The sequence below is a fragment of the Mesoplodon densirostris genome, chromosome 1 (genome assembly GCF_025265405.1).
Source record: "Mesoplodon densirostris isolate mMesDen1 chromosome 1, mMesDen1 primary haplotype, whole genome shotgun sequence".
Taxonomy (NCBI): domain Eukaryota; kingdom Metazoa; phylum Chordata; class Mammalia; order Artiodactyla; family Ziphiidae; genus Mesoplodon; species Mesoplodon densirostris.
In genome coordinates, this window is record NC_082661.1 from 10400347 (window position 1) to 10428218 (window position 27872).

Sequence of the window (27872 nt, forward strand, 5' to 3'; positions counted from 1 at the left end):
TTTGAAGGACAGAGCAGTGTAGCGTCCAGCAACCATTCCCAAGTTGCTTCCTCTCCTCTCAGTTTGTTCATTACATTTCTCCCCCCAATACCACGCAGACGCATTTTAAAGTCTCTTTCGGGGGTAGAGCAGGCATTCTCTCATTTGTTTTGACTTGAAATAAGACAACGTAACGCAACCGCCCGGCAAACCGTCGGTCAGGCCAGCTCCCGAAGAAAGGGGGCGGGGGCGGGGGCGGGGGCGGGGGCGGGGGCGCGGGACCCGGCCTGATTCACCGAGTATGCTGCTGCCTCTCTCCGTCCCGGTTCTGGCCGGGCCCCTCGCCTTCCCGGCCGGGGTCTTGGGGCCGCTCGCAGGCGTCGGGAGCCGCGCGGAGCAGGGGCGGTCGGGGCGCGCGGCGCTGATTGGCAGAGCGGGCGCCGCCGTCCAGGAAACGGCTCGGGTTTCAGCGGGGGCGTGACCCGCCGGGAGGGGGCGGCGGCGGCGGCGCGGGCGGCGGCGGCGGCAGTGGAGAGCGCCGCGGAGAGCCGAGCGGGCGGGCGAGCGAGCGAGCGATCGAGCGCGGCCGCCACAAAGCTCGGGCGCCGCGGGGTCTGCGCGCGGCGTAGCTGGCCCCGCGCGGCGACTCCTTTCCATGCTGGCTGGGCCCGGCCGCGAGCCCCGGGCGCCCCGAGGCCGCGGCTTTCCTGCGCGCTCCGAGCGTTCGCAAGTTGCGAGCAAAGTTTGCTGGAGGCAACGCCAAGCCTGAGTCCTTTCTTCCTCTCGCTCCCCACATCCAAGCGCAGCCTGCGGGCGTCATGCCCGCGCGCCTCCGCAACCTGGGGTGCGCGTGAAGCCTCGGAGCCTTGGCGCCGGCGAGGACCCAAGGACCACTTTTTGGGGGGAGCTCGTCGTTTGCTCCGTCCCGACCCACGCCGGGCGCGGGGACAGAGCCGGTCGCCGGGGATCGTTGCCATTCAAGGTAACCGCCGTGGTGGGCCCCTTGGGGAGCCTCGCGGGACGGGAGAGTGGGCGCCGTGAAAGCCCGGGACGCCGGGTGCACGGCCCCCGAGCGGAGGGCTGGCACTGTGGAGGCTGCTCCCTGTTCTCCCTCTTTGGCGGCATAGGTGATGGGGGAGCTGGGTGCATGCTGACGGCTGGCGTTAGGGAAGTTCTGCCTCAACCACCCCCATCCAGATGCTGACATCTGCCTCTGGCGCTCACACCCGCCCCCCTGTCAAACTCCGGACGGCGCACTCCCGCCAGCCTGGCGAGATCCTCCGACCCCAGAGCTGGCGGGCGAGCGGCGGGGCTGCCTCGCTGGTGGCACAGCCGCGCAGGTCCGGAGCTCGGAGGGGCATCTTCGGGGTGCCTCGTTCCGGGCCCCGGGGAGCACCCGTCCCGTCCCATCCAGGCCCCGACGGGGGCGCCCTTCCCCGGGAGGGAGCCGCTGGGGTGGGGCCGGCGACACCTCTGTAGGGTAGGAGATGCTCGGGGGTGGCACATTTGGGGAGGGGGCTGCTCCGGTTCCCCGATTGCAGTGCCGGGCGCCCCTGGCCCGCAGCCGCCGTCGGCGCTGGAGGGAGTCCGGCGCGCCTGGGGCTAGGGGGCGAACAGGACCGACTTTTTCTAGTTCTCTGCCTGCTCCGCCGGCAGCAGCTCGGAGATGTCGAAAGCGCAGGCGAGTTCTAACTTGCGCGCTCATTCTTTCGGCTGCCGGACCGCGCCGGGGAATCAGCCGGGGGGCCGGGTCAGGAGCTGGCTCCGACCCTCGCGGCCAGAGGGCCAGGCGCAGAGGTCCGGCCCGGGGGCGATGAGTCTCCGCAGTTCCCCTCGCTGTCCGCTCCCTTGCAGACTCTTCTCGCGACCCTCCTTCCTCTCGCCCAATTCAATAAAACCTACTCTTAAAGGCAAACTTGCTTTCACCCATTATGTGTTTGGTGTGAAACGCTATCAACATTTAAAACCCCATTGTCCCCTTGGTCCCAAATCCCTGTAAATCTTCCACTGGCCTCGACTCATTTTCATCTGAAAAGACTGCTTAGTTTGAATAGAAAAGCAATCGGGAGCCCCCCCCCACCTCTTTCTCCGTGGAATGTCAATTAAAATGCAGATTTCTCTGAGCTCTTTAGCGCCCGGAGAAGGGGGAGAAAATCAGATATTCCAAGCAAACAAATGAAAAAAGTGCTACAGTGAAGCCGGGTTGGTGGTGTTCAGTTCTCCCGAAGCGGCGGCAAGTCCTCATTGGCTTGCCAGCGTTAACAGGGAAGAGAAGGTGGTCCCAGGTCAGCCTGTATTTTGTATTTTCTGAGATTTCAGTATGTTGAGGAATCCCCACACCCCTCGCATTTGACCCCCTGAGAGGCCCCCGCCCTGTTAGCTGTGGGGAGAAGGGGAGCTAGGGAGGCTCTGAGCCAGGAGGTGGATCTGCCCCCTGGGGGACCTGGGCGCACCCCCCCCCCCCCCCCCCGCCACCACCACCTTGCCTGGCTCTCTTGACTGATGTGAAATATACTGGGAACAAAACACCCAAGTGCTCGTCATGGGCGGGCAGGCAGACAGACAACCTCTTAGGGGTAGAAACTCAGGTAAGGGGGGCGCTGTATGGGCTGTCTTCTTGGAGTGTGTGTGTGTGGGGGGTGTTGGGGAATGTTCTGGTAAACCGAGGAGCCCAGCATCGACCTGGCATAGGGACCACTCCCCAGCCAAGCCCTCTCGCTTGTCACTCTGCCTGTCTTTGGGGGCAGGATTGTGCCGAGGTGAAAATGGACCAGGGGGACGGGTGGCCATGAAGAGCCATCCATCACTGGGAGGGTGACAACTCCTCCCGCGCCCGGGTGGAGAAGAGAGTTCCCTTTCAAGGGGAAAAATAAACACGCTGGGGCTTTCACTGAGGCTCAGACTCCAGGAGGGATTATGGTATTGAAGGCAGGAAGCCGGGATTGTGGCCGCCAGCGGCATGCTGGGCCTGTGTTCCCAGCACCGAGCCTGGGGACCTCATTATCCTGCCTAGGAGGTCCCTCCATACTTTTGTCCAGTCTGGAGAGGACTTGTGCAGACCTGCCGCCCTAGGCCTCCACCTTCCAGAGATTTGGGAAGGGGGTGGCCGCGGGGCCTGGACCTGGAAATGGCTAAAAGTCAGTTTCTGGTGCAAGCTGATGGGATGAACGAATGGTTTGCGATTTAGCTGAGGTCACTCACTGTCCACCTTTCCCTGCCTAGAGCAAAGGAAGCTCCTCTAGGCTGGGACAGGTGGGCGAGGCGGCTGGGGAAGCAGCCTGGGGCCCACTCTCCTGCTAGGATTTAAGATTGTTCCTGTGAGGCAGAAAATTCCCATGCATTCTGGAAATGCTTAGTCAATCAATGAGAATGTTTGTGTGTTTTCCTCCCACGTGTATGTAGAAATAGATATGGAATTATCTTTTGAGGCTCTTAACTTGAAGAGGAAGGAAAAGTTGGCCAAAAAATCCTTCAAGCAGTCTGAAAACAGGGTGGGCACACATGCTTTTCTTGCTTGTGCTGTGAATCACACCATTTCACATGTGCTTTCTTTGAAGCAGAGATTTTCTTTATTCCTCCTCTGGAAGTGGTGCAGCATCCTCTTTTCCCTTACCCACTTTAATCCTTAGTTAAGGCTAAAAGTTTTTTCTCATGTAGCTTTGGGGAGGCCCCAGCAGTATTGAAATCGTAGTCATAATTCGAAATATCAAGTCATGCAAAAAGCGTGGGGTTTAGAAAGTTCTCAGCCCTACCCTCAATCCTATAAAATGTGGTTCATTCATATATAGTTCACAGAATCTGACTGTGTCGATCAAATTCTCTAAAGTTTGTGCATTTCGGTTCTATACTTAGTAATTGATACCGAACAAATTTAAAGTTATTTGGAATATCTTAAGTGTGGAAACTTTTCTTTGCCTTTGGATCAAATGAGTGAACAGAATTGCAGGTTGGGCACCCCCTTGTAAGTTCTGCTCTGAAATTTTAGCCAGTAGGTTAGTATACTGAAAGTTCTTGGCCCAATCACATACCTTGATAATAATTTACATATCATCAGAAGCAGCATCATTAATAAATGCCTGTGATATTCATCAGAATTTGCACTTGCTCCATTTCTTAACCCGCTCTGTCTGAAGGCATTCGCTAGGCCTGGGTTGCCATTAATCATAGTGGAACGGGATTCAGCTTTCGAATCTCTTTTTTGGATCAGCTGCTTTGAATGTATTGCAGTTCCGTTCATTCTTTGTAAGTGACTGCTTGGCGAAAGATTGAAATACATTTCTGCGTTTGAAAATGAATCTCGACAAGTGTAAACTGGTGGGAATTTTTGGTCGCCTTCCTGGGGTTCTTTTTACTTTGCTGGTCTCCCTTCTTCCTGAGGCCTCCAGCCCCCAGAAGCAGATGCCTCTGAAGCCCAGTTGGCCTGAGAGAAGTTAACGAGAGGCTGGGTATGCCAGCCTGAGCATCATTAACTTGCTTTGTAGTTGCCCTTGAAACTAAGGTCACGTTGCTTCTGCTTTTTGAGGGCTGTAGAGGTGACAGTGGGTAGGAGAAGAGAGTACACTTTGCCTGACTGAAGTGGCCGCACGTATCTGTGTCCTGTAGCTACTCTTTTTTTAATCTCTGTTTCTTAAAAGTAGGCCTTCTAAACGATCAGCCTGACACCTTTTGTGGACCGGTCTGGTGGAAACCCCTGGGACTCACGTGCGGATGGAAGGCATTTGCAGATAATGAAAGAGAACTGGGTTGAAATGAATTGGCGTTGGGGAAGATTTCACTGACTTGCCGACTCTCTCTCCTCTAGAGGCTACAGCAGCAGCAGAAGTGGCTGCAGGGCCAGCAGAGGCTGTCACAGCACCTTGGTTCCCGAGCCCACCGCCGGCTGGAGGCATTGCTGCAGGCAGTCCATGCTCATAGAGGAAGTGTGCAGATGGGATTAACGTCCACATGGAGATATGGAAGAGGACGGGGGATTGGCACCGTAACCATGGTCAGCTGGGGGCGCTTCCTCGGCCTGGTTGTGGTCACTATGGCAACCTTGTCCCTGGCCCGGCCCTCCTTCAATTTAGTTGAGGATACCACGGTGGAGCCGGAAGGTAAGTTGTTTAATTTCACTTTCAGGGTACCAGGGTTGTTTTGGGATTTGTCCGGGGAAGTGGCACTCAGGTCAAGGCCTGTTTGAGAATCAGCTGCCCCTTGCGTTGTAAATGAGTCTTCCAAGGGCAAGGGAGAGTGGGCTGTCTGCTCCCCGCAAGCCAGAGATTGCGAGAGAAGGTTCCCAGCTGTCACACTGCAGGCAGAGTGGTGTAGTTTGGTGGTTTCTCGGCATGTGCGTTTCTCTGAGCTGGGTGAGGGAGACAGCGGGCAAGTTTATCCAGTGCCCAGGAGAGCCGTGGAAGGGGAGCTTGCAGCTGAATGCCATCTAGGGCTTCCTGCGGGAGCATGCTTCCCGGAGAAGGTCTTGCTCCCAATGTAAAGAATTGCTGTTTTCTAACAAAAGGAGTCACTAAGGGAAATTGCCAGCATCTGAAATGCTGACATTTTATTTTCATTGTCTAAGGAGAAAAAGCAGCCTCTGAAGTTCAGCACAGAGATGCTTGACACATTACATTCTTTTGAGCCGTTGTAATTCATAATACTTAAGCAGTACGTCACAAAGCGGCAGATTCTATTTTAAGTCAATTTGAAGTGTACCTGGGCCTTTCCTGAATCTCTGAGAACTTCCAGATCTAACAGGGTGTGCGTTGGTGTTTCAGCTTTGGAAATTGCATGAAGGCAACACATTATGCATTTTGGAAGGTACAGAAAGGCATGAGGCCAGTTGTGAGCACCAGACAGGGCCGAATTATCCCGCCGGGCAGATTTGGAACCTCTTCCCCAGGTCCTTCGGAGACGTCGGTAGCCAAGCCTTGACTTGGTGCAGCACTGAAATCTGTCATCAGTAGGGAATATTGGTAGCTGAGCTATTTTTCACGTGGTAATCTGAGAATAAAACGGCAGATCCTAGCACTCATCGCCACTTAATGAACCTGTTTGCTGAGAGCCCACCTGGTGCCTGCTGAGCTCGGGGGCCTGAGTGGGCTGGGGTCAGCTCAGCTGTTCTGGAAAGGCACCCAGCACAGAAGAGGACCGCAAGCCCGTCTAGGACCACGCGGGAGGGAGGGCTGTGTCCCCATCCGAGGGGGGCTCCTGCTGAGACCCTGAGTCAGGAAGCATAAAGGCATATCTTTTTCTAAGACGGAGGGACTTCTTACCGGAAGCAGTCCAGCAGTCGTGAGATGAGGCTCGTGCCCTTTTTCTTACACAGAGCTACGGAGGCTTTATAATGAACAGGTGTGGTGACATCGCCGAGGCTTCCAGATCTCCGGGAAGGAAATCTGGTAGGAGCTTGTGTCTGTGACTGCCTCCTTGTGACACAAGCATGGCTGTACTGTGCAGTGGTGATGCATTTTTAAAGGGCTTAACTTGAGGGAAAAGGGTCCTGGTTTCTGAAAGTCATGCCTGTACTTCTTTAATTTTGCTAATAATTAAAATGGATGTTTCTCTAATTGCCAGTTTTCCCCCGAGTGTGTGGCTCAGCCCACACCGAGGCAGCTGAGCTGGGATTTCCCAGGAATGGCCCAGGTTAGGAAGAAAATGTCATTTTTCATTTAGACTTTCAGGGCAGTATTATTGGGAGTTTATTTCAACATAAAGTGTAAAATGGTCCTGGAGGACTTCTTTTTATCATATTTAATTATTGAAGAGAGTTTAAAATAAGTGTGCACATACTGGAAGAAAGAGGTGAGGCAGAGAGGGGGAAAAGCAGTGGACAGGGATGAAGTCCCCACGGTGGTTCTTTGTTAAAAATGTGCATCCAACAATGTGAGTATTGTTGGAAGCAGGTCTTCCCAACTTGGCATCTGTGGATGCACTTGCGGGTTGAGGGGAGGTGCCTGAATTCCCTGAAATGGTAGGTCATATTTTGCAGATGTCCTTCTGTGCATATTTCGGGGTTCATAGCTCCTATGAGGTTTGTGTCCAGAGTTGTGAGAGGTTAAAAAAAAAAAGATTTAGTGGACCCCGCAAAACCCTGCAAAGAGGTGACTTTGGAAAAGCAAACAAACCCCTGGACCTCAGTTTCCTTCCCTTTCTGTCACCTGAGGGTTGGATAAGACAGTCTTCAGGGTCTCTTCATTCGTGCTAAATGAATATTTATATCCTCAGAAGCCTTCTGATGACCTGCCTCAAAAGCTTGCTGGGAGATTTAGGTGGGCCTGGACGTAAAGTGCAGTTAGCGCAGGGCCTGGCGTCTGATGAGCACCTGGGATGTGTTGTCATCGTTGTTCCCAGTGCGCTGGGCACATGCATCTTCCTGGTCCCGTGGGCCGGCTGGGTCAGTTGCCACAGTGTCAGGAAACATCTAGGCTTTTGGAGACAGTTGAGAAGAAGGTTGCTGTCTAATGGAGGAGGCCCTTCGTGTTTCCAGGCAGCTGTGTTTGCTTTCTGCAGGGTCTGTACTTCCCCCTTCAACTGATTTGAGCCCTAAGATGAGTTCTTCCAATGCCGGAGTTTTGCTTCGGTGTCCGAGGGTGTTAGGAAGGTAATCTAATTATAGATGAGGAAGAGGAGATTTTGGCAACTGGAAGCAGGCTAAGTAGGGCAGCTCCACTTTAGGCTGTGGTACCAGCGAATTGGAGAGAGACAGACAGAGAGTCCCCCATCTATGTGTGTCATCAGTCCCTGTCTGTCTTCCGCGGTGAGTTTAACTGTAGCTTTGGTTAAAATAAGTTCAGCCTTGACCTTCTAGTGCACACGGCCTTATCTTAATTTTGGTTTGCTAATTGGGAAGCTCAGTTTAGATAATGTGTATTGGGCTGGACCAGAGGAAAATTTGTCCAGAGAAAAAGATGACTAAGTTCCAGGAAGGAGCCTGAGCCCTAACGCTTGAGGGTCCTTTTCCAATTGTCCCGGCTTTGTACAGTATCATGTCATCTCTCATCACCCTATCCCATCCATCATCATATCATGTATCACATCATCTCATCTACCATGTATCATCATATCATATATCCCATCATCTGTCATATATCATTTGTCTCTGGACACATTCTGAAGTGGTAGCAGCAGGTTTGGGTCTACTCAGCTGACTTAAGAAGAAAATAATCTCTAGAAGATTTTAGTTGTTAATATTCCAGACTAAAAACGAATATTTTCAGCTGGTCATTCATTTTTGTAGGTGACCAGCTGCGAAGGGTTGAAACTCAGTTGACTCAAAGGGGCCAGTCCTCAATGCCAAGTACTGTTCTGTTGATTAAGATTGTAATTATTTAAAGTATAGTCAAGCTTGATTACCCTGGGGTGGAGGCGACTCTTACTTTCAAGTTCTTCCTGACATTGTCACCTACTCTGGTTAATTAAGTCATTGTTGACATTATCCACATCTTTGTTTACATCAGCCCAGTAGGAGCTAAAATAAAAGGACTTTTCCAACCCCAAACCCTTAATTACTCTTCCACCCTCCACAAAGTGTCATTCTGAAAAACAACAACCTGGGAAGAAAGTATATGCCTTTTTTTCTTCTTCTTTTTTTTTTTTTTTTGTAATCAATTTTTGGGCAAGGCAATGCTGACTGATGTGAGTTGGTCCGAAGTTCAGTAGTAGCGGGTCCACACGGAGACCTCCTTACCTCAGATTTTTCCAGCATGGTTTAAGTCCTTTGTTAGAAGTATTGTAAATGCCATGATATCAGCCATACGCATTTAATTGCAAGTTAAAAGAAAAGAAAAAAAGAATATATCCGCATACCAAGAATGAATGATTTAAAATAATCTTCTGTTTTGTATTATCTGCATCTTTGTTTCTCAATATGAGTGTTAATATTTAAGAGTTGACTGTAACTTGATAGCTTAGGAACAAGGACTTATTCTTGGTAAATTAAACCAAACGTAGGCTTATGCAGTTAAATACACAATGAAGTACACATTCTTTATTAGTATATAAAGTATTCACAATTCATAGACAAAGAGCTGTGTTTAATATTACTTCTAGAGCAAAAATTTGGCAAGCCCAGAGAATTGGTATTTGTATACTTTCTATACTGGCTCGCTCTCATCCAAATTCCAAGAGAGAGAGAGAGAGAGAGAGAGAGAGAGAGAGAGAGAGAGAGAGAGAGAGAGAGAGAGTGTGTGTGTGTGTGTGTGTGTGTGTGTGTTTGTTTTGCCTTTTTATTTTAACCAGTTAAAACACTGAGTACCTACTAGGTGACCAGTCCTTGCTAGGCCATAACTGAAGACTTGTTGATCTCAAGTGTTTCCCACTCAGTGGAGGGTGAGAATTCAAATAACTAGAGCAATCCAATATGAGATGTTTCCAATATCAGACTTAATGAATAATTACATGGTTATGAAATAACTGGGGTAGTGTTTAAACAGGAAGAGTTTTGTTTAATGTTTGTATTCCCAATAAAATGTGCCCAGGAGCCCTCCCATTTGTAGTCTCTTGTCTGGGTATTTACTTATCCAGGGTAATTGTTAAAAGGCTACCCCCCTCTTTCATCAGAGTCTGGCTTAGTTTTACATTTCCATTAAAAATGCTGTCTAATTTTAGTCTTTAAAGGAAAACGTGGGAAATTGATTTTTGGCTGCCAGCATCTTAGGCTCGGTAGGAAATACAGCTTAGTGTGCTACTTTCTGCTGTGTTGGTTTGATTCTTAGCAGGGTGTGCTTGCCTTGGTAAGCAATTCAGAAGTGATTGGAAGTTTTTCAGGCTGTCCCACAAATGATTCTGATCCAGTGGGTTTTATGAGGCTGTGCAAAAAGGCCCATTATCTTTATTATTATTTTGTTTTCCTGGAGGGATGACTTTAGCCTTAGGTTTTGCATCCTTTTTATGCTTTTGCTATATCCAAGTGAGATTTAGAGATGGCTCTGCTTTTCCTGCTTCCCTGGCATTGCAATGCCTGATGCCACACCCTCACCCCACGTCCTTCTCTCTGCCTTGCCATCTTAGCAGTAATTTCTTTTAACTGATGGTGACAGTGCTGAAGGCCATATGTGTCTGAATCGTGAACCCAATGTAAGGGCTGAACATTTGGCCTTAAGTCAGAGAGGTGGGTTTCTGATCATTATATCCAAGATGAACAAACCCCGAAGAATTCAGCTTTGACTTCTTAGAGGCTTAGAGGCTCTTGAACTTGAGTTTTTAAAGCTATGCACAAGTCGTGTTCCATTTTGCGGACAGTGTTTATCTTCATGGGAAGCCTTAAGGCTTTCTGGCAACCCGAGAGTCTGCACAAACCGGCCACTTCCTCCTGCTTACCCAGATAGACCTGGAGTGACCCAGCCAGGTTCAGCCCTAGCTTTCCTGGATCAGGGAATGTGAGGAGGTGGGGAAGGGAGCTGAGGCCGAGTTCTGTAAAGAAGTCTGGTTGAACAAGCTGCTGGCCTTTTCACTATGACGGTCCCCCATGTCTTGGAGATATTTCCTTTTGAAATTAACAAAGGTCACACTTTTCCCAAGTTTTTTTTCCCCCGTGCTCTGATTGTTACTACGCCATTTTTGGGCATGACAGGAAATCCAAAATGGTAGCCACATCAGTGGTAGATGGTGGTTGCAGGCTTTCACTGGCCTCTGTTTGTAGAACTTCAAGCTTTTACCGTTTATATAATCATGCAAAAGGATATTTTTAATTATCAGGCTAGACCACTGTTGTCCATGAAGAGTGCAAATCAAGTAAATTAGGCATGCTTTAGAATTTCAGTAATTTTGGTTTTAGGAAACTTGTACCATGATGGAGTTTTAAGATGTTGGGTGTGAGCTGTTGTCATTTATTCCACTTTGGAATACCATAAGTAGTTACGTCCCATTCTGGACTTTTGCCATTTCATGTGAATATTAAAGATGTCAACTTCTTTTTGACTGTACTGAGTCAGGGAGCTAAGGTGTGGCCTACTCTTTGCTTTAACCCCTGTCCAACTAAAGCATGGTAAATTCCGAGTCGGGTCTGAATGGAATGCACATATATGGGACGTCGGGTCGTGGTGAACGTGTTTTATGGGGAAGTCAAAAAAATAGCTTATAAGGAAAATACTGACAGATTCAGAATTGAGGTCAAGGGACATATATATTTTATGATTTATATACAGCACTTTACTTGAAAGAAAGAACCCAGTTCTGAGCTCTGACATTAATACAGTAAACTCTGTATATATTGTCATGATTATTTTCTAACACTAGAACTTCTTCTGAGTTACTATGTGTGACCTCTTTTTAAAGGCCAGTTTACTGTGAAGTTTTGCCATACATAACCGGCTGTAATGTTTTAAGAATATCAAGACATCGAAAAGGCCAACTTTATGTGTTGCAGAGGGCAGGGGGGTCGGAGGTGGGGAGGTGCTATAAAATGAATAGAAAGATCTTTGCAGTGGCGAGTTTAGGGTTTAAACTCTTTGAAGACCCTTACACTTCAGATTGTGAGTAGACAGTGAGTTTGCCCCAAAGGAGTGTGGCTGCCTTCAAGGCACCTCCTTCCTTTGGGAATTCCCTGGCGGTCCAGTGGTTACGACTCTGCGCTTTCACTGCCGAGGGCCCGGGTTCAGTCCTTGGTCAGGGAACTAAGATCCCGAAAGCTGGCTGCACAGGTGGTGGCCGCCCCTAACCCCAGCCCAAAAAAAGGCACCTCCTTCCCATCCCGCTAAGCCTCCTGGATCTTGACCAAAACTTGTTGCCTTTTTAGCTGACCCAGGTAGGCGCACAATTAACTATACATCCTAGGGTTCAAACAGAAAATCACTCAGATCTTTAAAAGACCAGGAATCCTCTATGTAATTAACCTAAATTCTGCATCTGACTTTTCTTTTTCATAGAAATGAATAAAATCATTTAAAGTGGTATGTAATGTGCTTTCTGGGGACAGAAACTCACAGAAGGAACTTGGCCTTGGGAGCTAAACAAAGCAGATTTGAATCTTTCCTTTATCTACTGGTGCTGTGACCTTGGATAAGTTAGATAACCTCTCTGAGCCTCTCTTTCTTTATCTAAAAGTGGGTCTGATAACATCTATCTTGAAGGGGGGACCATGAGGATCAAATGCAAGTGTATGTAAAGCCCGTACAGTAGTTCCTGGCAGATAGTAGGTGCTCAGTAAGTGCTGGTTTCCTCCCTGCCCCACCCCACTTCCTTGTAGAAGTAAAAACCTGAGATAGGATGTCAAACCAATATTTCTGGGATGTTTACCCTATGATATACAATGACAGATTTTCTGATGAGAGTCATTTACTTTAATTATAGTAGAAAGGGAGCCTATCCAACCCTTTTTATTATCCTGGGCATTTACAAGTCTGGACCTTAGAAATGGGGTCCTCTTGCTGCTTGCAGTCCAAATGGTTCAGGGTTGACATTTTTTTTTCCCTGTTGAAAAAAGTCAGTTGTGGCTATGTAATAACAACAGGATATGTGCTTCCTAAGGAGCAATATATTTTGGCAAGGAGTTCTGTGCTTGGGGCTTCCAAACAAAGGATTGTCAAGAGGCCCTGTGAAGAAGGATGGAGAGGGACTTCCCTGGCGTCCAATGGTTAGGACACTGTACTTCCACTGCAAGGGGCACGGGTTTGATCCCTGGTCAGGGAACTAAGATCCTGGATGCCACGCGGCACAGCCAAAAAAAAAGAGAAGGATGGAGAGAGGTTTATGGGATTGGTTGGCAGGGAAGGGGGGTGTCACAGGCTCTGCTTTTGTCCTGGCCCATGAGGGGAGCTCCATAGCATGTTATGATAGGCTCTGCCAGGTTGGCCTGTAGTGACTTCCCCCGGGCAGCCTGCTGGGCCTTCCTTAGGTGCACAGGTGGCTGGGCTTCCAGTCTTCGTGGAAGGGAGCTCAGGGAGATTGTTATGGTACCCATGGTACTGGGGGTGTGAGTGGGGGTGCGCAGTGTGAATGGGGTCGTATTCTATTAGCCCATTCCTTGAGAGGCTGAGGATGCAGGTGGTGGTAACAGTAATTTTTATTACCATCTATTAAGTGCCTGCTGTGTGTTGGACATTGTGCTAGGTACCTTGACATATTATCTCTAATCTCTTTTCCCCAGTTTTATTGAGATATAACAGACAGCACTGTTTAAGATGTATGGCATAACCATTTGAGTTACATATATTGTGAAATGATTGCCACAATAAGTTCAGCTAACATCCATCATCTCATACAGACACAAAAAAGAAAAAGAAAAAAATATTTTGGGATTAACTCTCTTAATGACATTCACATATACCAACCACAGAGCAGTGTTAACTCTAGTCATCACGCTGTACATTATACCCCTGGTACTTATTTCCCTTCTAACCGGAATTTTGTACCTTCTGAACCACCTTCCTCCAATACCTCCTCCCGCTACCATCTCTAATCTTAGTAATGCAGCTGACCCCAGCTATCCACATGCCCATTTTATGGCTGAGACTCTTGACTGAGACTCTTGGAGATGAAATGATTCCTCCAAGTCCCCATAGTTAGTGAGTGTGTGTCCAGGCCTTGGGGTAAATTTATTGGTGGAAGGGCTGGCCCACAAGGCAGCAGCATGAGGCCATCCCATTTTCCTTGTCCCAGGTGCTTCAGGCGGTCTGCCCTGGGACCTACTCTGTGTTCAGTTTTGGTTGTCAGTTTGACATTGTGTCAGGCTTTTCTTCAGCATTTCTGGTTTGAGATTGGGTCAAGGCTTACCTCTGCAGACTGGTATACCTGGGGCTTCTGCAACCTGTGGTCATGGACAGATACTGGGCCTTCTAATGTCAGAAGCTAGGAAAGCAAAAATAAATACATAAATAAAAGGGGTGGGGGAAGGGAAAAAATTCCGAGAACGAAAGGGCAGGAGCGGCAACACCTATATGCTTCCTGTAGCCTTGGCCAGGAAGGGTGTCCCGAGGGAAAAAAGAGGCCGAGGAGCAGAACCCATTTTTTTTTTTTTTTTTTTTTTCGGTATGCGGGCCTCTCACTGTTGTGGCCTCCCCCGTCGCGGAGCACAGGCTCCGGACGCGCAGGCTCCGGATGCGCAGGCTCAGCGGCCATGGCTCACGGGCCCAGCCGCTCCGCGGCATATGGGATCCTCCCAGACCGGGGCACGAACCCGTATCCCCTGCATCGGCAGGCGGACTCTCAACCACTTGCGCCACCAGGGAGGCCCCTAGAACCCATTTTTAAAGCAAACAGTTCAGTTTGGTGGTTTTTTAAAAAAAAGAAAGTGAACTCTGAGCGGTTCCAGCCCGACGTGGAGGTGAATGAAGCCTGGTTCAGTCAGTTGCACTCTGCGCCGGCCACCTGCTCGGTGACGCAGAAGACAGCAGGCATTCAGAAGGGGGGCCCCGTGTGGGTGAGAGGTTGTAGGATGCTTGGCTGGAAGGTGACACCGCACGGTTCCCTCTGAGCCTCTCAGCCCTGGGGCGGCTGCAGCTTCCAGAGCCAAGGTCATTACCACGGAACACCTTTCAGACTGCAGCGTAATTGCTGTGGCTCCTTTGAGTTTGTCCCCCAATGATGTTGAGACCCTACTATGTCCTACTGTGTGCCGGGCTCTGTGGGAATAGAATGACAAGCAGAGAAGTCTCAAGTCCTGTTGAGTTGGGAGGGACACGGGGCGGGGACTGGGACTGGCATTTGTCAAATACTTGCAAAAAACGAGGGGGCACTTCCAATCGGAGGTGAAGGTAATCTGAAGTAAAAGCATGGTGTGTCTCAGAGGGATTTGGGGAGCCCCGAGGAGGCCAGTGTGCTAGAGATGGGGCTGCAGAAGTAGGCCAGGCCAGGCGGGGCTGGAGGCAGCCTATGTGCCACGTTAAGGATTTTTCTGGGTCTTCCAACCGTACACCTTCCTGACGCTGGTCTTGAAGGCAGTGGGTGCCGCCTTGATTTGCTGGCAAGTTCACCGTGTTGGCCCTAGTCAGCCCCGGCCAGGTGTGCCGGCTAGGTTGCTCTGTGCCCACTTTGGGAATCCTCCTGACCTCTCTGCTGTCCGGTGAGAGGTACCTACCCTTAAAGGTATGGCGAGTAAGGAGGTCACGGGCAGCCCTCAGCTGGCACTTGAGTGGGGCATCTCCTCGCTCCTTGACAGTCTGGAGCTGCGGTTCCTTACCAGCCCTACGTGGATGCAGGGAGACGGCCCCGGGAAGCCAGGGAGACCTAGTGAACACGATTCTGGTCCCCTCTTGGGGGCCTCACCTGGGGACTCAGAGATTCAAACAAGGCTTCCTCCTCTTTCCATGGAGAGGGGTGCACAGTCTCAGCTAAAGAAAGGACCTGGTACGCCCTGTCCACGTCTTGGGAAACCAAGATGTGGGGGAGCCGTGCACAGCCTTTCCAAGAGCAAATGCTCCCAAGGGTTTTGAAAGGGGCTCTCTTAGGAGGTAGGGGCTCTTCAAAGTTTGTTTCCTTGAAGTTTTTACCTCTCTGCAAATAGGCGGCTTAGGGTTGGGGAGAAAGGTTAACCACGGTGGCGCCTATCTTAATTTGGAATTTCCTGAATGAATGTGGTTTCAATCCTCAGGCACAGGATTCCCCTAGGGAGACTTTTTCTTTTCTCTGCGTATCACGGGAAAAAAGTGATCCCTGTGGCTTGTCCTGCCTTTCTGGGCCCAGCCCGGCTGGGAATGGGCCCTGCCCACCACAGAGGCTCCCCGCCCCCTCTGACTTAGGGAGACCTCTCCCAGGGGCCATTCTGATTGAGCTGCTCGCTAAAGACCCCTCGGGCTAGGAATCTGTGCCTTCGCCTGCCTGAGCAGGATTTCAGCGCTGGCCGGGCCTGAACTTGCTGAGGCCTGGGCTGCCAGATGAAACCCATTCAGATGAGGAGGCCCATCTGTTTCCCAGTATCCAGCTGCTCTCCCTTCATTTGCAAATGGTTGGGATGCTGCTGGAGGGGGGACCAGACTGGGGACACATCTGCAGGCTCCGAGCGGGTGTTGGAACTGGGGTCCTGCTGAGAGAAGAAAGGCCGAGCCCTTTAAGTAAACTTGCTGAATAATACCCCCAAAAGGTCCTGAGTTGCAGAACCCGAGGCAACCTTGCCTTCAAGGAGTAACTCTTCACCTCCCTCTCCTCGTCAAGCTTCCCGTTTTCTTCCCCTCTCGTTTTCTTCCCCTCTCGTTTGCCGCTGGGGCCGCTTTAAAAGTATTCATGTATTCAGAACGTGCTCACTGAGGGAGGGGCTCGGGAAAATGTCCAATAGGATTTGGACATTGATCTAGGATTTGGATATTGATCTGACCTTTACGGGACTCAGAGGGCAAATGTATGCAGTGGAGTTGGCACCATTTATGTCAGTAACGGGGCCGTGTGAGCCGCAGGTAACACTAAGGTGGAAAGGCGACCGCCCCTGAAAACTTGCTTCTGAATGTAGTCAGACTGCTGGCTTTGGAGCATGCTCTCTGCAACGCAGGCAACTGCCCCACTCACTGGAGCCCAGGTCCTCAAGCTAGTGGCCTCTGGGTCTGGCGTTCAGGGGTTTTCATGGCCTGCTGTCGGGTTGCGGTGAGTCATCCCTGAGCTCAGCTGGGATCCCCTTTTCTAGGGAGTTCTTTGGGGGTAACCGTGCCCCCCATACAAATATCACTTATCTCAAATTTGTTGGATGGATGAATAGTAAATAATGGTATTTTAATAAGCCACAGGCTTCTTCCCTTACAGAAGTAATCAAACAGGTGTTGTACATGGCCGTTGAGGACGACGACTCTCACAAGATCCTTGGATGTTTAGTTCCATTTGGGAACATTCCAGAAATCCCCATTTTGGTAACTTACATATATATGATGTGGCAGATTTGTTCATTTGAAAGAAAACCCCTTTTTAAAATCAGACAAATTCAAATTGAGGTTCCCATGTGATTGGAAAAATGTAATCTGCTGATCAGTTAAAATATTACTCAGCCATAAAAAGGAACAAAATTGGGTCATTTGTAGAGACGTGGACGGATCTAGAGACTGTCATACAGAGTGAAGTAAGTCAGAAAGAGAAAAACAAATACCGTATATTAACGCATATATGTGGAACCTAGAAAAGTGGTACAGATGAACCGGTTTGCAGGGCAGAACTAGAGACACAGACGTAGAGAACAGAGGTATGGACACCAAGGGGGGAAAGCGGGGGTGGGTGGGTGGTGGTGGGATGAACTGGGAGATTGGGATTGACATGTATACACTGATGTGTATAAAATGGATGACTAATTAGGACCTGCTGTATAAAAAAATAAATAAAATAAAATTCAAAAAATTAAAAAAAAAAGTATCAAGCTACAGCCCACAAGCAGGAGCCTGGCCTGCTCTGGCCAGTGCTGAAGGGTAGGCAGGCAGGGCACCCCTGCCGGGGTGGAGGCTTCTTTTAGGTGTGCCCCCCACTTTACAAAAGCCTTCCCAGGCAGTCTCTGGTTTTGTCCCCGTGGTGACCTTGACCTAGCCTGGAGGTAGCCTCTTCTACAGACCAGGACTCTGAGGCTCAGGGAGGAGAAGGGGCCGCCCAAGTTGACAGAGTTCATCACTGCCGCAGCAGGTCTCAAGCTTGTGCTTAGACACTGGAGCTGAACTTCTCACAAGGCGGCCCTTGGACCAGTAGTATCAGCATTCCCCGGGAACTTGTGGGAAATCCAGAATCTCAGACCCCACCTCAGGCCTCCTGACCTAGAAACTTTGGAAGGGGGGCCCTGGAAGCTGTGTCTGGCTGATCTTTATGCAAAATAAAGGCTGAGAAGCAGAGCCCCCCTCCTCACACCCCCCCCCCCCGCCCCCCAGCTCTCAATTGGAGTGGGTGGGTGGAGGCAGACTGTATTCTGCTGGGAATATACTAGATGGATAAACAAAGACCTGATGAATTGGAGATGCGAGCCATGCAGTCTGTCTTAATGGGAATCAGAGGAGTCTTCACAGAGGAGATGGTATTTGAGTTGGGCTTTGAAGGCTGAATAGGAGTTTGCCACGCAGAGTATCAGGACAGTATCTTCCACGCTGAGAAGACCTGGTCAGGGGCGTTTCCTCCTTTCACGGTCAGCCGACTGCAGCCCCGGAGTAAGGCTTTCAGCCACAAGCTCTTCCCCACGGCTGGTACTTTGGAGTGCTTGCTAAGTGCTGGGCACTGTGCTGGGTGCTTTCCGTGCACTGTCAGTTATGGTTGTTCCTGGTCTGCGGGGGAAGCATGACGAAGTGATTAGAAAGCTCAGGGCCCTGTCCTGGGTCACGCAACTTCTAAGTGGCAGAGTTGAGACTCAGGCCTGTTCGAAGTCTGGTCTTTTAACATCCCCAGCCTGTCCTTGCCTTTTCTGAAGAGTCACCGGGGAGGGGACCACAGGGGAACAGCTCTAGGAATCGAAGGAGCATCGGACGAGGAAGGCGGCCTCCCACTCTGTACAGTGAAGAGGGCTGCCTGGGGGCAAGGGCTGCCACGAGGACTTGGGGACAAAACTGTTCTGGGGGGCAGGGGATTCATTTTTCAGGACCGGAGATGATGGTGTTTGTTCATTTTACAGGCGACGATGCCTCTGCAAGCCCACTCTTGACCTTAACGAGGGTGCTGATAAAGCTCAGGCAGATCCCGTTCATGCCTTCATTCCTTTACCTCCTCGTGACGCCCCCATCCCCGTTCCCCCCTTCTCCCTTCCTGGTTGTGGTGATACAGGGAGTACAAAACCTTCTGCTGAGAAAAAGAGACAGATTTTCCAGTGGTCTCAGTCAGTCGGCAGGGCCAGCTTTTTGATGATGTGGTTTTTCCTAGAACAGCATGCCCTAGGAAGCCTAGATTTCGAGAAGGGCCAGCCTCCTCCGCTGTGTCTAGCAAGCGTGTTTCCAGAAGGCAGGCTCAGGGCCTGGATGACCAGGTGGCTGAGCACGTAGGCTCACTGTATATCCGATCTGGGGCAGGGGAGCTACTTTGACACAACTCTAAGTGCCAGTTTCTGCTTCCCGGGCACTAGATACCCTGATGGCTTGTCTCTCTGGGAAATGGTTTTTGAACAAAGGGCTCAATTTTGAAGTTCTTGCTCAAGCAAAGCTGCCAATATCTAGGGATTTTATGCAGGTGGTTCTGCTCGATACCCTCATCCTGGTGGTCCAGTGGGAATCTTGCTCTCCCGAACGTGAGTTCGATGCACGCATTGTGACCAGGAGAAAACCTCTTTTCTGTCCCTCTTGTTCCCTTTCGGAGGACACTATCATTAATAGCCTAAAACCTCGGATCAAAAGAAGATGAGATGCTGACAGAATACGGGGTGAATATTTCCGCGTTTTGGGTCCGAATATTGGGCGATAATGGTGACTCACTCTTAAATGTGTACTTTCTTAGGCACTTTACTATTTCCACATTTTTATTTTCTCTTAGGTAACAACATCATTTCTTGTCAAACCTGGAGAGCCGTTCACCATGTTTCTCAAAGACAGACCTAAATTATATGAGGGGTGTGCCTAAATATATACTTTTTAATGGTTACCATATTGGAAGCATTAGCCATTATCCCATCTGATCACAAGGAATGTGAGCCAGGCTAGAGTTTCTGGAACAGTCAAGCTACTGTGGCAGAGACAGCTATTAGTGGTTGTTCTGGCCCCCGTGATACCGCCAAGGAGAGTTTTAAGTCCTGACGTGAGCCTGCAAGACACCCCGACAAAGAGTTGGAAGAGAAAACTGCAGCCTGTTTACTTATCTGTGTTCCAGCGCTTTGAATTCTTTGAGGCCCCCATTTTTATGTTGGCAGTATTTCTTGAGGTAGAGAACTTTCATCTTTATATTGTGCAGAGTATTTGTCTCTCCCTTCCCCCCTTAAGGAACAAGTAGTACCCAGGCCTTATAAGGCCTCTGTTTGAGGCCCGGATTTTGTCTTCTGCAAGCCCGTTCTCGTAAAGGAGAAGCTTCGAGCCTGTCTGAGCTGAAAACAGCCAGCTCTGCTGCTGCCCTCTGGGTGTCTGCAGAACCCCCGTGCTAGGGCACGCAAGGGTGGTCATTTCTGGCTTGATTGCAGGGACACCAGGACCTTTAAATCTTTCTACGGCTAAGTTTTGATGCCACCTAGATGGAAACTGTGCCATAGAAAAGTGTGGGCTTTGCTCTTCCAAAGCCCCTGTGCTCTAAGACATCGTGGATTACGGAAAAGTAATGCGATATAGATGTCTGTCTGTCCGGACTCCCTCCATTCCGGCTGGTAGAAAGTACTTTGGCAGTGCTGTGCATGTGAGAAATTCTGTATTCTGTTCCTATGGACAGGAAATGGGGGATTGGCCAGTTGAAACTTCTTACCGGGACCGGAGTGTGTCCTCTACGGGCCATCGTGAAGACCAGGAGGGCGAGTCTGAAACAGACACTTACCTGCTCTGTGCCCTGTGACATTGCAGTGACATGTGCAGCTGCGTCCTGTGTATTTCTTCTGTCAAGACGGTGGCAGCCCCACAGCAGTGATATTTATTCCTCTCGTGCAAGGTGGCAGAATGTCGGGAGGGCACCAGGAAACCAAGGTTTTACTACTCTTGCCCCACATGCTGGTGTTATAGCTCCCGGGGAGGCCTGCCACCCATACCCCCTAGCAGGACACCCCTTTCCCTTTCTCTTCCTTCCTCCTCTCTTGCTGAGGAATCTGTTTAGGGATTTCTTTCTCCATTTCTTCCCCTTCCTGGAGGAATGTCTTTAGGGCTTGGATGCCCCTGACTTTCTCAGATGGAGAGACCTCAGGGGGGATGCATTCCAGGGGTGACCCCCCTGCATCCTTGAAGCTGGGCTTCCCATTTCTTAGCTGTGATCATCTTGACCTTTGAAAAGACACTGGTCCCTAGGAAACCCTAGAAAAGGCTGAATTTGTGTAGTTAGTTGTCTCCTTGGCATATGCGGCTTTTTTCTTCCTTAACAGTTTAAACCTGTCATCCATTCTCCACGAAATGATTGGACAGGGCAAGACGTGGGTTTCCCATCTGTTCTCTGTTTGCGTTTGGGCGCCATTTCAGAAACCACACGGGAAAAGTTTATAGGCAAACATTATAAAAAGTGACAGTCTGAAGTGCTGCTATGGCTGGTACGGCAGCATCAAGTGTTACCTGAAATAGCTCCCTGTTCCAGATTCTCTCCTGCTTCAGTTGTCTCAAGACAGCCTCCCGATGACACCAGGGAAGAATCCAGCTGGTCGTGTACAGCGAAGTCCCAGAAACCACAGCCTTTTCTGACTTTTACAAGACTTCCCCCTCCCTGGGCTCTGCTCACCCCCAGCAAGGATTGGCTTCCCTGTGTTGATTTCCTGTGAAGTAAAGCTGGTGACATCAGCGTGATGTCACACCTCTGCCCTGATCCACTGCGGGACTTGGGGTGTCAGGCAGCCCTCGCCTGCCTCAGTCTTCTCTTCCCAGTTGGAAGCCCCTCAGTTCTACATTCCAGTAGCTCCCAAGGCATCCTGGCTTCAGAGTTTCTTAGGGGTGGGAAGGAGATGCAGCTCCGGACAGGAATCACACACCAACCGTATGCAGTGGCGGCTGTTAGTCACACCATTCACTTTTTGATGAGCTGTAGAGATGCCCATCTCTCATTTTTTAATATCAGATTAGTCCATTTATTGGAAAGCAGCTGTGTGATAAGATGCCACTGGTGCTTCTCAAGTGTTTGAAACTTGTGGGGAGAAGGTTCAGATTGATGCAACCAAAGATCTGCACAGCCGAGCTGTCCCCGCCAGTCGTGTGGCCTCAGCAAGTAGAAACACGTGCCTTTTCGTCCTCCCAGAAAGTACACTCAGCGCCTTGTTTGTTTAACGCTTTTAGGTACAGAGACAAAGAATGTCCAGCACTGGTGTGTGCGCTGCAGCCTTCTTGCTTCTTTGTGGATTGTAATTTATATTTTGAAAGATATGAGGAAGCATCTTCTGTCTGTGGAAGCCTCTGGAAGAGCAGTTGGTGTAGAGCAGGGTGGCTTCTGGAGCCTTCTCCTCAATGTGTTTTGGTGAGAACAGATGAGGGAAGCGTTGGGCTGTGTGTGTGCTCTGCATGGATCTCTCCACTCCTGTCTATAAGAAAGAGTAAAAAGGATGCTACAGTACCAGAAAAAATAAATGCAGGAGATATTAATATTGCTCTCAAAGGTACCGTTTAAATCCCTCAGGGAATACTTTGCCCCATGTCAACCATCATATTTTATAGAGCAGGCCGTGCACCTTGGTGGACTCAAGGAGAGGCACTGACCTGTGACCCTGGAAGGTGATCACGTCACAGTTAGAGGGGTGGGTAGGGTACCGCAGATGCAGCATCGCCGAGGTCAGAGGGAACCGGCCCGTGTCTCCACGGAGCAAAGTGAGGTCGGTACCACTGTGCAGGTGTCCGCTGCGCACTCGGGAGCACGTGGCAGGGAGTCGTGGAGGATAGCGGCACAGAAGAGAAACCAAGCCCCAGTGGCCGCATGGGAGGGGCCGGGACAGAGTTGCCTCCTCTGAGCCGGTGGTTTGCGTCTCGGGCTAAGTGTCCGTGTCCTGGGATGTCTTTGATGCAGGAACCTGCGAGCTGGGCCGCGGAGCTGCTGGGTGGCCTGGGATGGGCGTGTCGTTCTGCTCCTCACCCCCACCATGTGCCCCCCTGGTCTTCCCCGACTTTTTATCCCCAACCTCTTCTGCCTTTTTCCCCGCTTTCTGTTCACTCTCCCATCCTCCCTAAGTTGCGCTGGAAGTCCTAGATGACTCAGGAGTGTTGCTGGGTTCTGCTGGGGTTCCCCAAAGCCACCACAGACCCCCAGATGAGCCTGCTGTGAAATAATCAGCTGGGGAGGGGGGGAGCACACACTTTCGGAATTTCCCGCCGGTAGTAGTTGCTGGTTTCAGACCTTGAAGGTGGATGGCTTAATGTTATGAATGAACATCGTTATCTTATTGATGTATTTTGGGGAATTATTTTACTATCCTTGAAGCTTATCACCTAATTGGAAAACTGGGTGACAGGTTTTTTTTTTTTTTTTTTTTGCGGTACGCGGGCCTCTCACTGTTGTGGCCTCTCCCATTGCGGAGCACAGGCTCCGGACGCGCAGGCTCAGCGGCCATGGCTCACGGGCCCAGCTGCTCCGTGGCATGTGGGATCTTCCCGGACCGGGGCACGAACCCGCGTTCCCTTCATCGGCAGGTGGACTCTCAACCACTGCGCCACCAGGGAAGCCCTGGGTGACAGTTTTGACTTGGTTTTCCTGGAAATTAAAACCACTCTTAGTATCTCAATTCACCTTACTAGTCCGTTCGACCTGGGAGCCCATCATTAGTAGCATCATTCTGTATCCATGGCGATACAAATCCAAGGAGTCTCTCTGATGATCCTCCGAAAAGAGTGGTGCTCGAGATCGTGGCAGTGTCTTCAGCCTTGAAGAACGATGGAGATAGTGACCGTCATGGGACTAACAAGGTATAGTTGCAAGATCAGGTTCATATTGAATGGCTTGTTGGAGTCTCAACATAATATCCTGTTTGGGGGGCATTCTTTTTTTTTTTTTTTTTTTCTTTTTGCGGTATGTGGGCCTCTCACTGCCGTGGCCTCTCCCGTTGCGGAGCACAGGCTCCGGACGCGCAGGCCCAGCGGCCATGGCCCACGGGCCCAGCCGCTCCGCGGCATATGGGATCCTCCCAGACCGGGGCACGAACCCGCATCCCCTGCATCGGCAGGCGGACTCCCAACCACTTGCGCCACCAGGGAGGCCCTGGGGGGCATTCTTGCTTCTCAGGAGATGAGGAAGCTGAGGCCGAGAGGTTAGGTAGGAGCAGAGTGCGCTTGGACCTCAGGGCTTCATCCTTTTCCCAGACAGGCAGCACACACTTAACCAGCATCTCCTGTGTGTCCAGCCTGAACAGGACGTGGTCCTTACCGCCCCATGTTACCTCCTTCTACAGCAGCAGGTGGTGGTGTCTTTTTGGTGATGTTGGTCCAGCATCTCAGATACTCCTGGTTTCAGCAAGACTTTGTGGTTTACCCATTTCAGATGAAGGAAAGGCTTCTCAGTCCAAATGCTTTCCTTTAAAAATGGAGAAATCATAATTCCACCTTTGTCTGGAGAGACATTTTTCTGCATCATAATTGCAAGTGTCTTGCTTTTTTAAAAAAACAAACAAACCAAAACAAAACAGTATTAGAGCTTTCCAATACCTCCATGAAATAGGGACATGGCTTCCCCTTATCCAAGGGCCAGGACAGAACAGGTTGGCCCTACGGGTCCTGGGCTCTCCTTTAAGGGAGGAAAGTGTTGCTGCTTCTGACCAGCTGCTTCCTTGCTCAGTCATCTCTTGATGACCAGTTCTGGTTCAGAGGAAAGCAAATTCCACAACATTCTTGGTAACTTGCTCATCATACAATGTGGTTGTAATAAATATCGATTATTTTATGACCCAGGCTAAGCCACTGGCAATTCATTCTAACATTGTGGGTGCTGTTTCTGTAATCAGTTGTTGGAGACCCAGGACCCAAATGACATCTGATCCTGGCCTTGACCAGCTGTGAAAGGGGTGGGCCAGGTGGCCTTTGGGGGCCTGTCATTTCGGATATTGACTGGCTCTGACTCTAGGAGGTGGGAAGTGGGAGATGCTCTGAGATTACGGGCCAAACTGATTTCTTTGTTCTTCTCCATTTCCCCTCTTACCCGCATTTCTGCTCAGGATCCAGGGTTCAAAACATCTTTATTAGTCCCTGAATTCAGCAGCATTATGACTTAGCCTCGGGAGGCCTCATCTGAGGACCTTCCAACTAAGTTCCCAGCAACATCTTTTAAGCATTGCTTTGCCCTTCACTTCTCTCTAGAGAAGACTTCTCTGACCATCCTATTCAACAGGAGTTGGTGAACTTGCTCTAACGGGCGCGACTGTAAATATTTTAGGTTCTGCAGCCCATTAGGTCTCTGTTTCAACTACTCAGCTCTGCCACTGTCACCTCACAGCAGCCCCAGACAATATGTAAGCATGGCTGTGCGCCTATAAAACTTTGTTTACAAAAACAGACGATGGCTGGGTTTGGCCCGGGAGCTGTGGTTTGCCAGCTCCTGCTTTGGAGCCCAGAGCCTCCATCTCTGGGTGTGCCACTAACCTGCTGAATTCTTCTCCCTGACACTTAGGACCACCCTACATACTTTATAATTTTGTAGATGTTGTATTTATTGTCTGTCACCCCACTGTAATTAATATCCCATAAGTGCAAGGACTGTTTTTGTTTCCTGTTGCTTCTTGAGCATCCAGAATAAAAAGCAGCATGGCCCGTAGTAGGTGTTCAATAAATAATTGTTGAATGAGAAAAACAAACTTTTGAAATGTAACCTGCTTGTCAGTTGGGGCTCTCTGCCCTTGTTTTGGGGTGTGTTTTTCCATATTAAATATGATTTGTATTTTCTTCTCTTTGTGTGGTTACTTCTTTATGTTCCCATCCTGTTCAACGTCTGGGCCCTTCTTGGTGTGGATGCCTCAGTGAGGCTAGGGGCGCCCCTTTGGGGGCCCCTGGCCCTCCATGTTGGCTGGCGGTGGTGGTGGGAGAAGGATTTTTCTAGAACCAGATGCGTGCGGCTCTTGCTGGTCCTTGGATACAGGGACTGAAACGTGAAGTAACTTTCTTTCAATCTTATGTGGGAGATTGGTTCAGACCACATTCAAAAGGACAAAACAATTGCCTTGTGATGCTGCCCAGCTTTGGAACCGTCCCAGAGCTGGGAAGCTTTGTGTTTTGCTGGGCCTGGGACTCTGGGTACCATTCATAGTTCTCACTGTGAAGGATGAAAGCCGATTCATAGACCCTCGTGGGTCCCGGCTGTTCTTAAAGACGCATGGCTCCTTGTCACTCCTTTCGCGGAGGCTGGATCCTGCCAGGTCCCATCTTGCCCTGCAGGTTTGGGGACTGTGATCCTGTCCGAAATGATCACCTTCCATGTGTCTGCCTGGGGCAGGGGAGGGGCTCACAGAGAGCCACAAGACCTCAGCCCTGGCTTCAGGATCTTGGCATCTCCGAGGGGAGACCCGCTGCACTCTGGGCCAGGGTGGCTGGTGGCACACCCTCATCCGGGAGGGCACGAGTGATTTGGGCCTTGAAGGACAGGTTGGTGTTAGTGTGGAAGCAAGGGAGGAAGGAACAGCCCTAAAGGAGACAAAGGCCGAGGCCTGAGGAGGCTGAAACCCAGGGTGTATGGCGGGGGCTTGTGGGCAGGGAGCGGTCCAGCTTTCCGAATGGAGCAACAGGCCTGCAGCCTTCAGCAGCTTCATTTCAGGATCCATTTAAGTGTAATGGGGACCGCCTCTTGGCCCACTGGGGGCATTTTTCTCTTTTCTGTTTTGACGTTAACGCCTCCAGGCTATTATCATTGTTAAGAGAAAGCAGTGTATCCCAGCTCACCCAGCACAGAATTAAATCTCCAGACCAGAAATGTTCGGATCTGAGCCTGAGAGTTTGAGGCATTTCTTCTTAAGAAGCTCAGATTTATGACAACAGGCAGAGACAGCACAAACAAATAGGGGTGTGTGTGTGTGTGTGTGTGCGTGCGTGCGTGCGTGCGTGTGTGTACACAGCCATGCAGCCATGTGGAATGAAACCATTTGTAAAACACACGTTCTCACAGATTAAAAACGCCACAGTGATAGACTTTCCCGGGGGTTACAGTGTAAGCAGGCTTTGGATTGATAATCGGCTTCAGAGTTTTCTTGTATAGTGTCTTTCCAAGTTGGGTTTGGGGTTTGTGTTTAACGCTCTACAGTTTGCGGAAACTCAGTGGGGCAGCTTTTGCCGGGTGCTTCCTCTGGTTGGTTTTGGAGGCTCCTTTTCTCCTTGGTGAGGGAGGCTTCTGGGGGTGCAAGGAGAAGCAGACACCCCTGGGGCCATTTGCAAAGCATGAACTGCCTCTCCTGGGAGTCAAGGGGCCTCCACTGACCTTTGTTGGACGTTCTCTCCTTTCCCTCTTTCCCATCTGTCTCCGTCTTCTCTCTCCCACCTTTCTGCAGAGCCATCAACCAAATACCAAATCTCCCAACCAGAAGTTTACGTGGCTGCGCCCCGGGAATCGCTAGAGTTGCGCTGCCTGTTGCGAGATGCCGCCATGATCAGTTGGACTAAGGATGGGGTACACTTGGGGCCCAACAATAGGACAGTGCTAATTGGGGAGTACTTGCAGATAAAAGGTGCCACGCCTAGAGACTCCGGCCTCTATGCTTGTACTGCTGCTAGGAATGTAGACAGTGAGACTGTCTACTTCATGGTCAATGTCACAGGTGAGTTGGCCTGCCAGCTGTCTGCTCTCTCTCTTCTCTGTAGCCATTTTTCTGGGTAAAGTGTTATTGGACAAGTGAAATCATAGGGGGATCTGTTAATTGGATGCCAGGCACAGAACTTCACAGTTTGTGATTGATCTGTTTTTGAAGTTCTTCTACGGGACCTGGTATATCAGAGAGGCTGGTCATTAAAAATGACAGGATTCTCATGTGCACAGTAACATTTTTCTTTGAAGACAGCACACTTTCCTATAAGTGAAAACACATCTTTTTTTTTTTTTTTTTTTTTTTTTTTAACCCCCATACCACCGGCATCCTTGGCCTTTAGAACATAGAACTGAAATTTGGATGCTGAAGATTTCTGCTTCCTTTTGTTAAAATTTGAGTTTCTCTCCTTGACTTTTCTTCCATGTGGTGAGGAGGGACTGCACAGGACCCCTTTTGCAGCCAAGTTTAAAGTTCCGCTTTCAGAATATTAGTAAACGGTTAGAAGGCCACACGGGGGCTAAGTTTTTCTAGCGACTAATTCCTTTCTTGAAGTAGACCCCGAGTGCTGAAAGGTTGTGTTGGAAAGAATCTTTGGATATTACACAGTCAGTAAGTTCGCTGGGGACTCGAGTACCATTTGAAGCTTAAAATCCAGTTTCAGTATATCCAATTTTATAGCATGTTTAAATAATGTGAACGCAAAAAAACGTTGAGAATCATAATATAGACGAACTAT

At 49.9% G+C, this 27872-nt stretch overlaps 1 protein-coding gene across 6 annotated transcripts in view; it reads left to right on the forward strand.

Annotated features, from left to right (window-relative positions):
* The first annotated feature begins 757 nt into the window (after positions 1-757).
* Positions 758-27872, forward strand: part of FGFR2 (fibroblast growth factor receptor 2) — a 101910-nt gene continuing 74795 nt past the window's right edge. For 2 of the 6 annotated variants that reach the window (XM_060098779.1, XM_060098785.1), the window contains exons 1-2: positions 758-961; positions 4781-5072. In XM_060098779.1, the coding sequence (XP_059954762.1) occupies positions 4907-5072 (166 nt within the window). In that variant the 5' untranslated portion in view covers positions 758-961; positions 4781-4906. Of the gene's footprint in view, positions 962-4780; positions 5073-26881; positions 27149-27872 lie in introns of those variants that run through there. The other 4 variants (XM_060098761.1, XM_060098768.1, XM_060098774.1 and 1 more) reach the window with 3 other exon arrangements.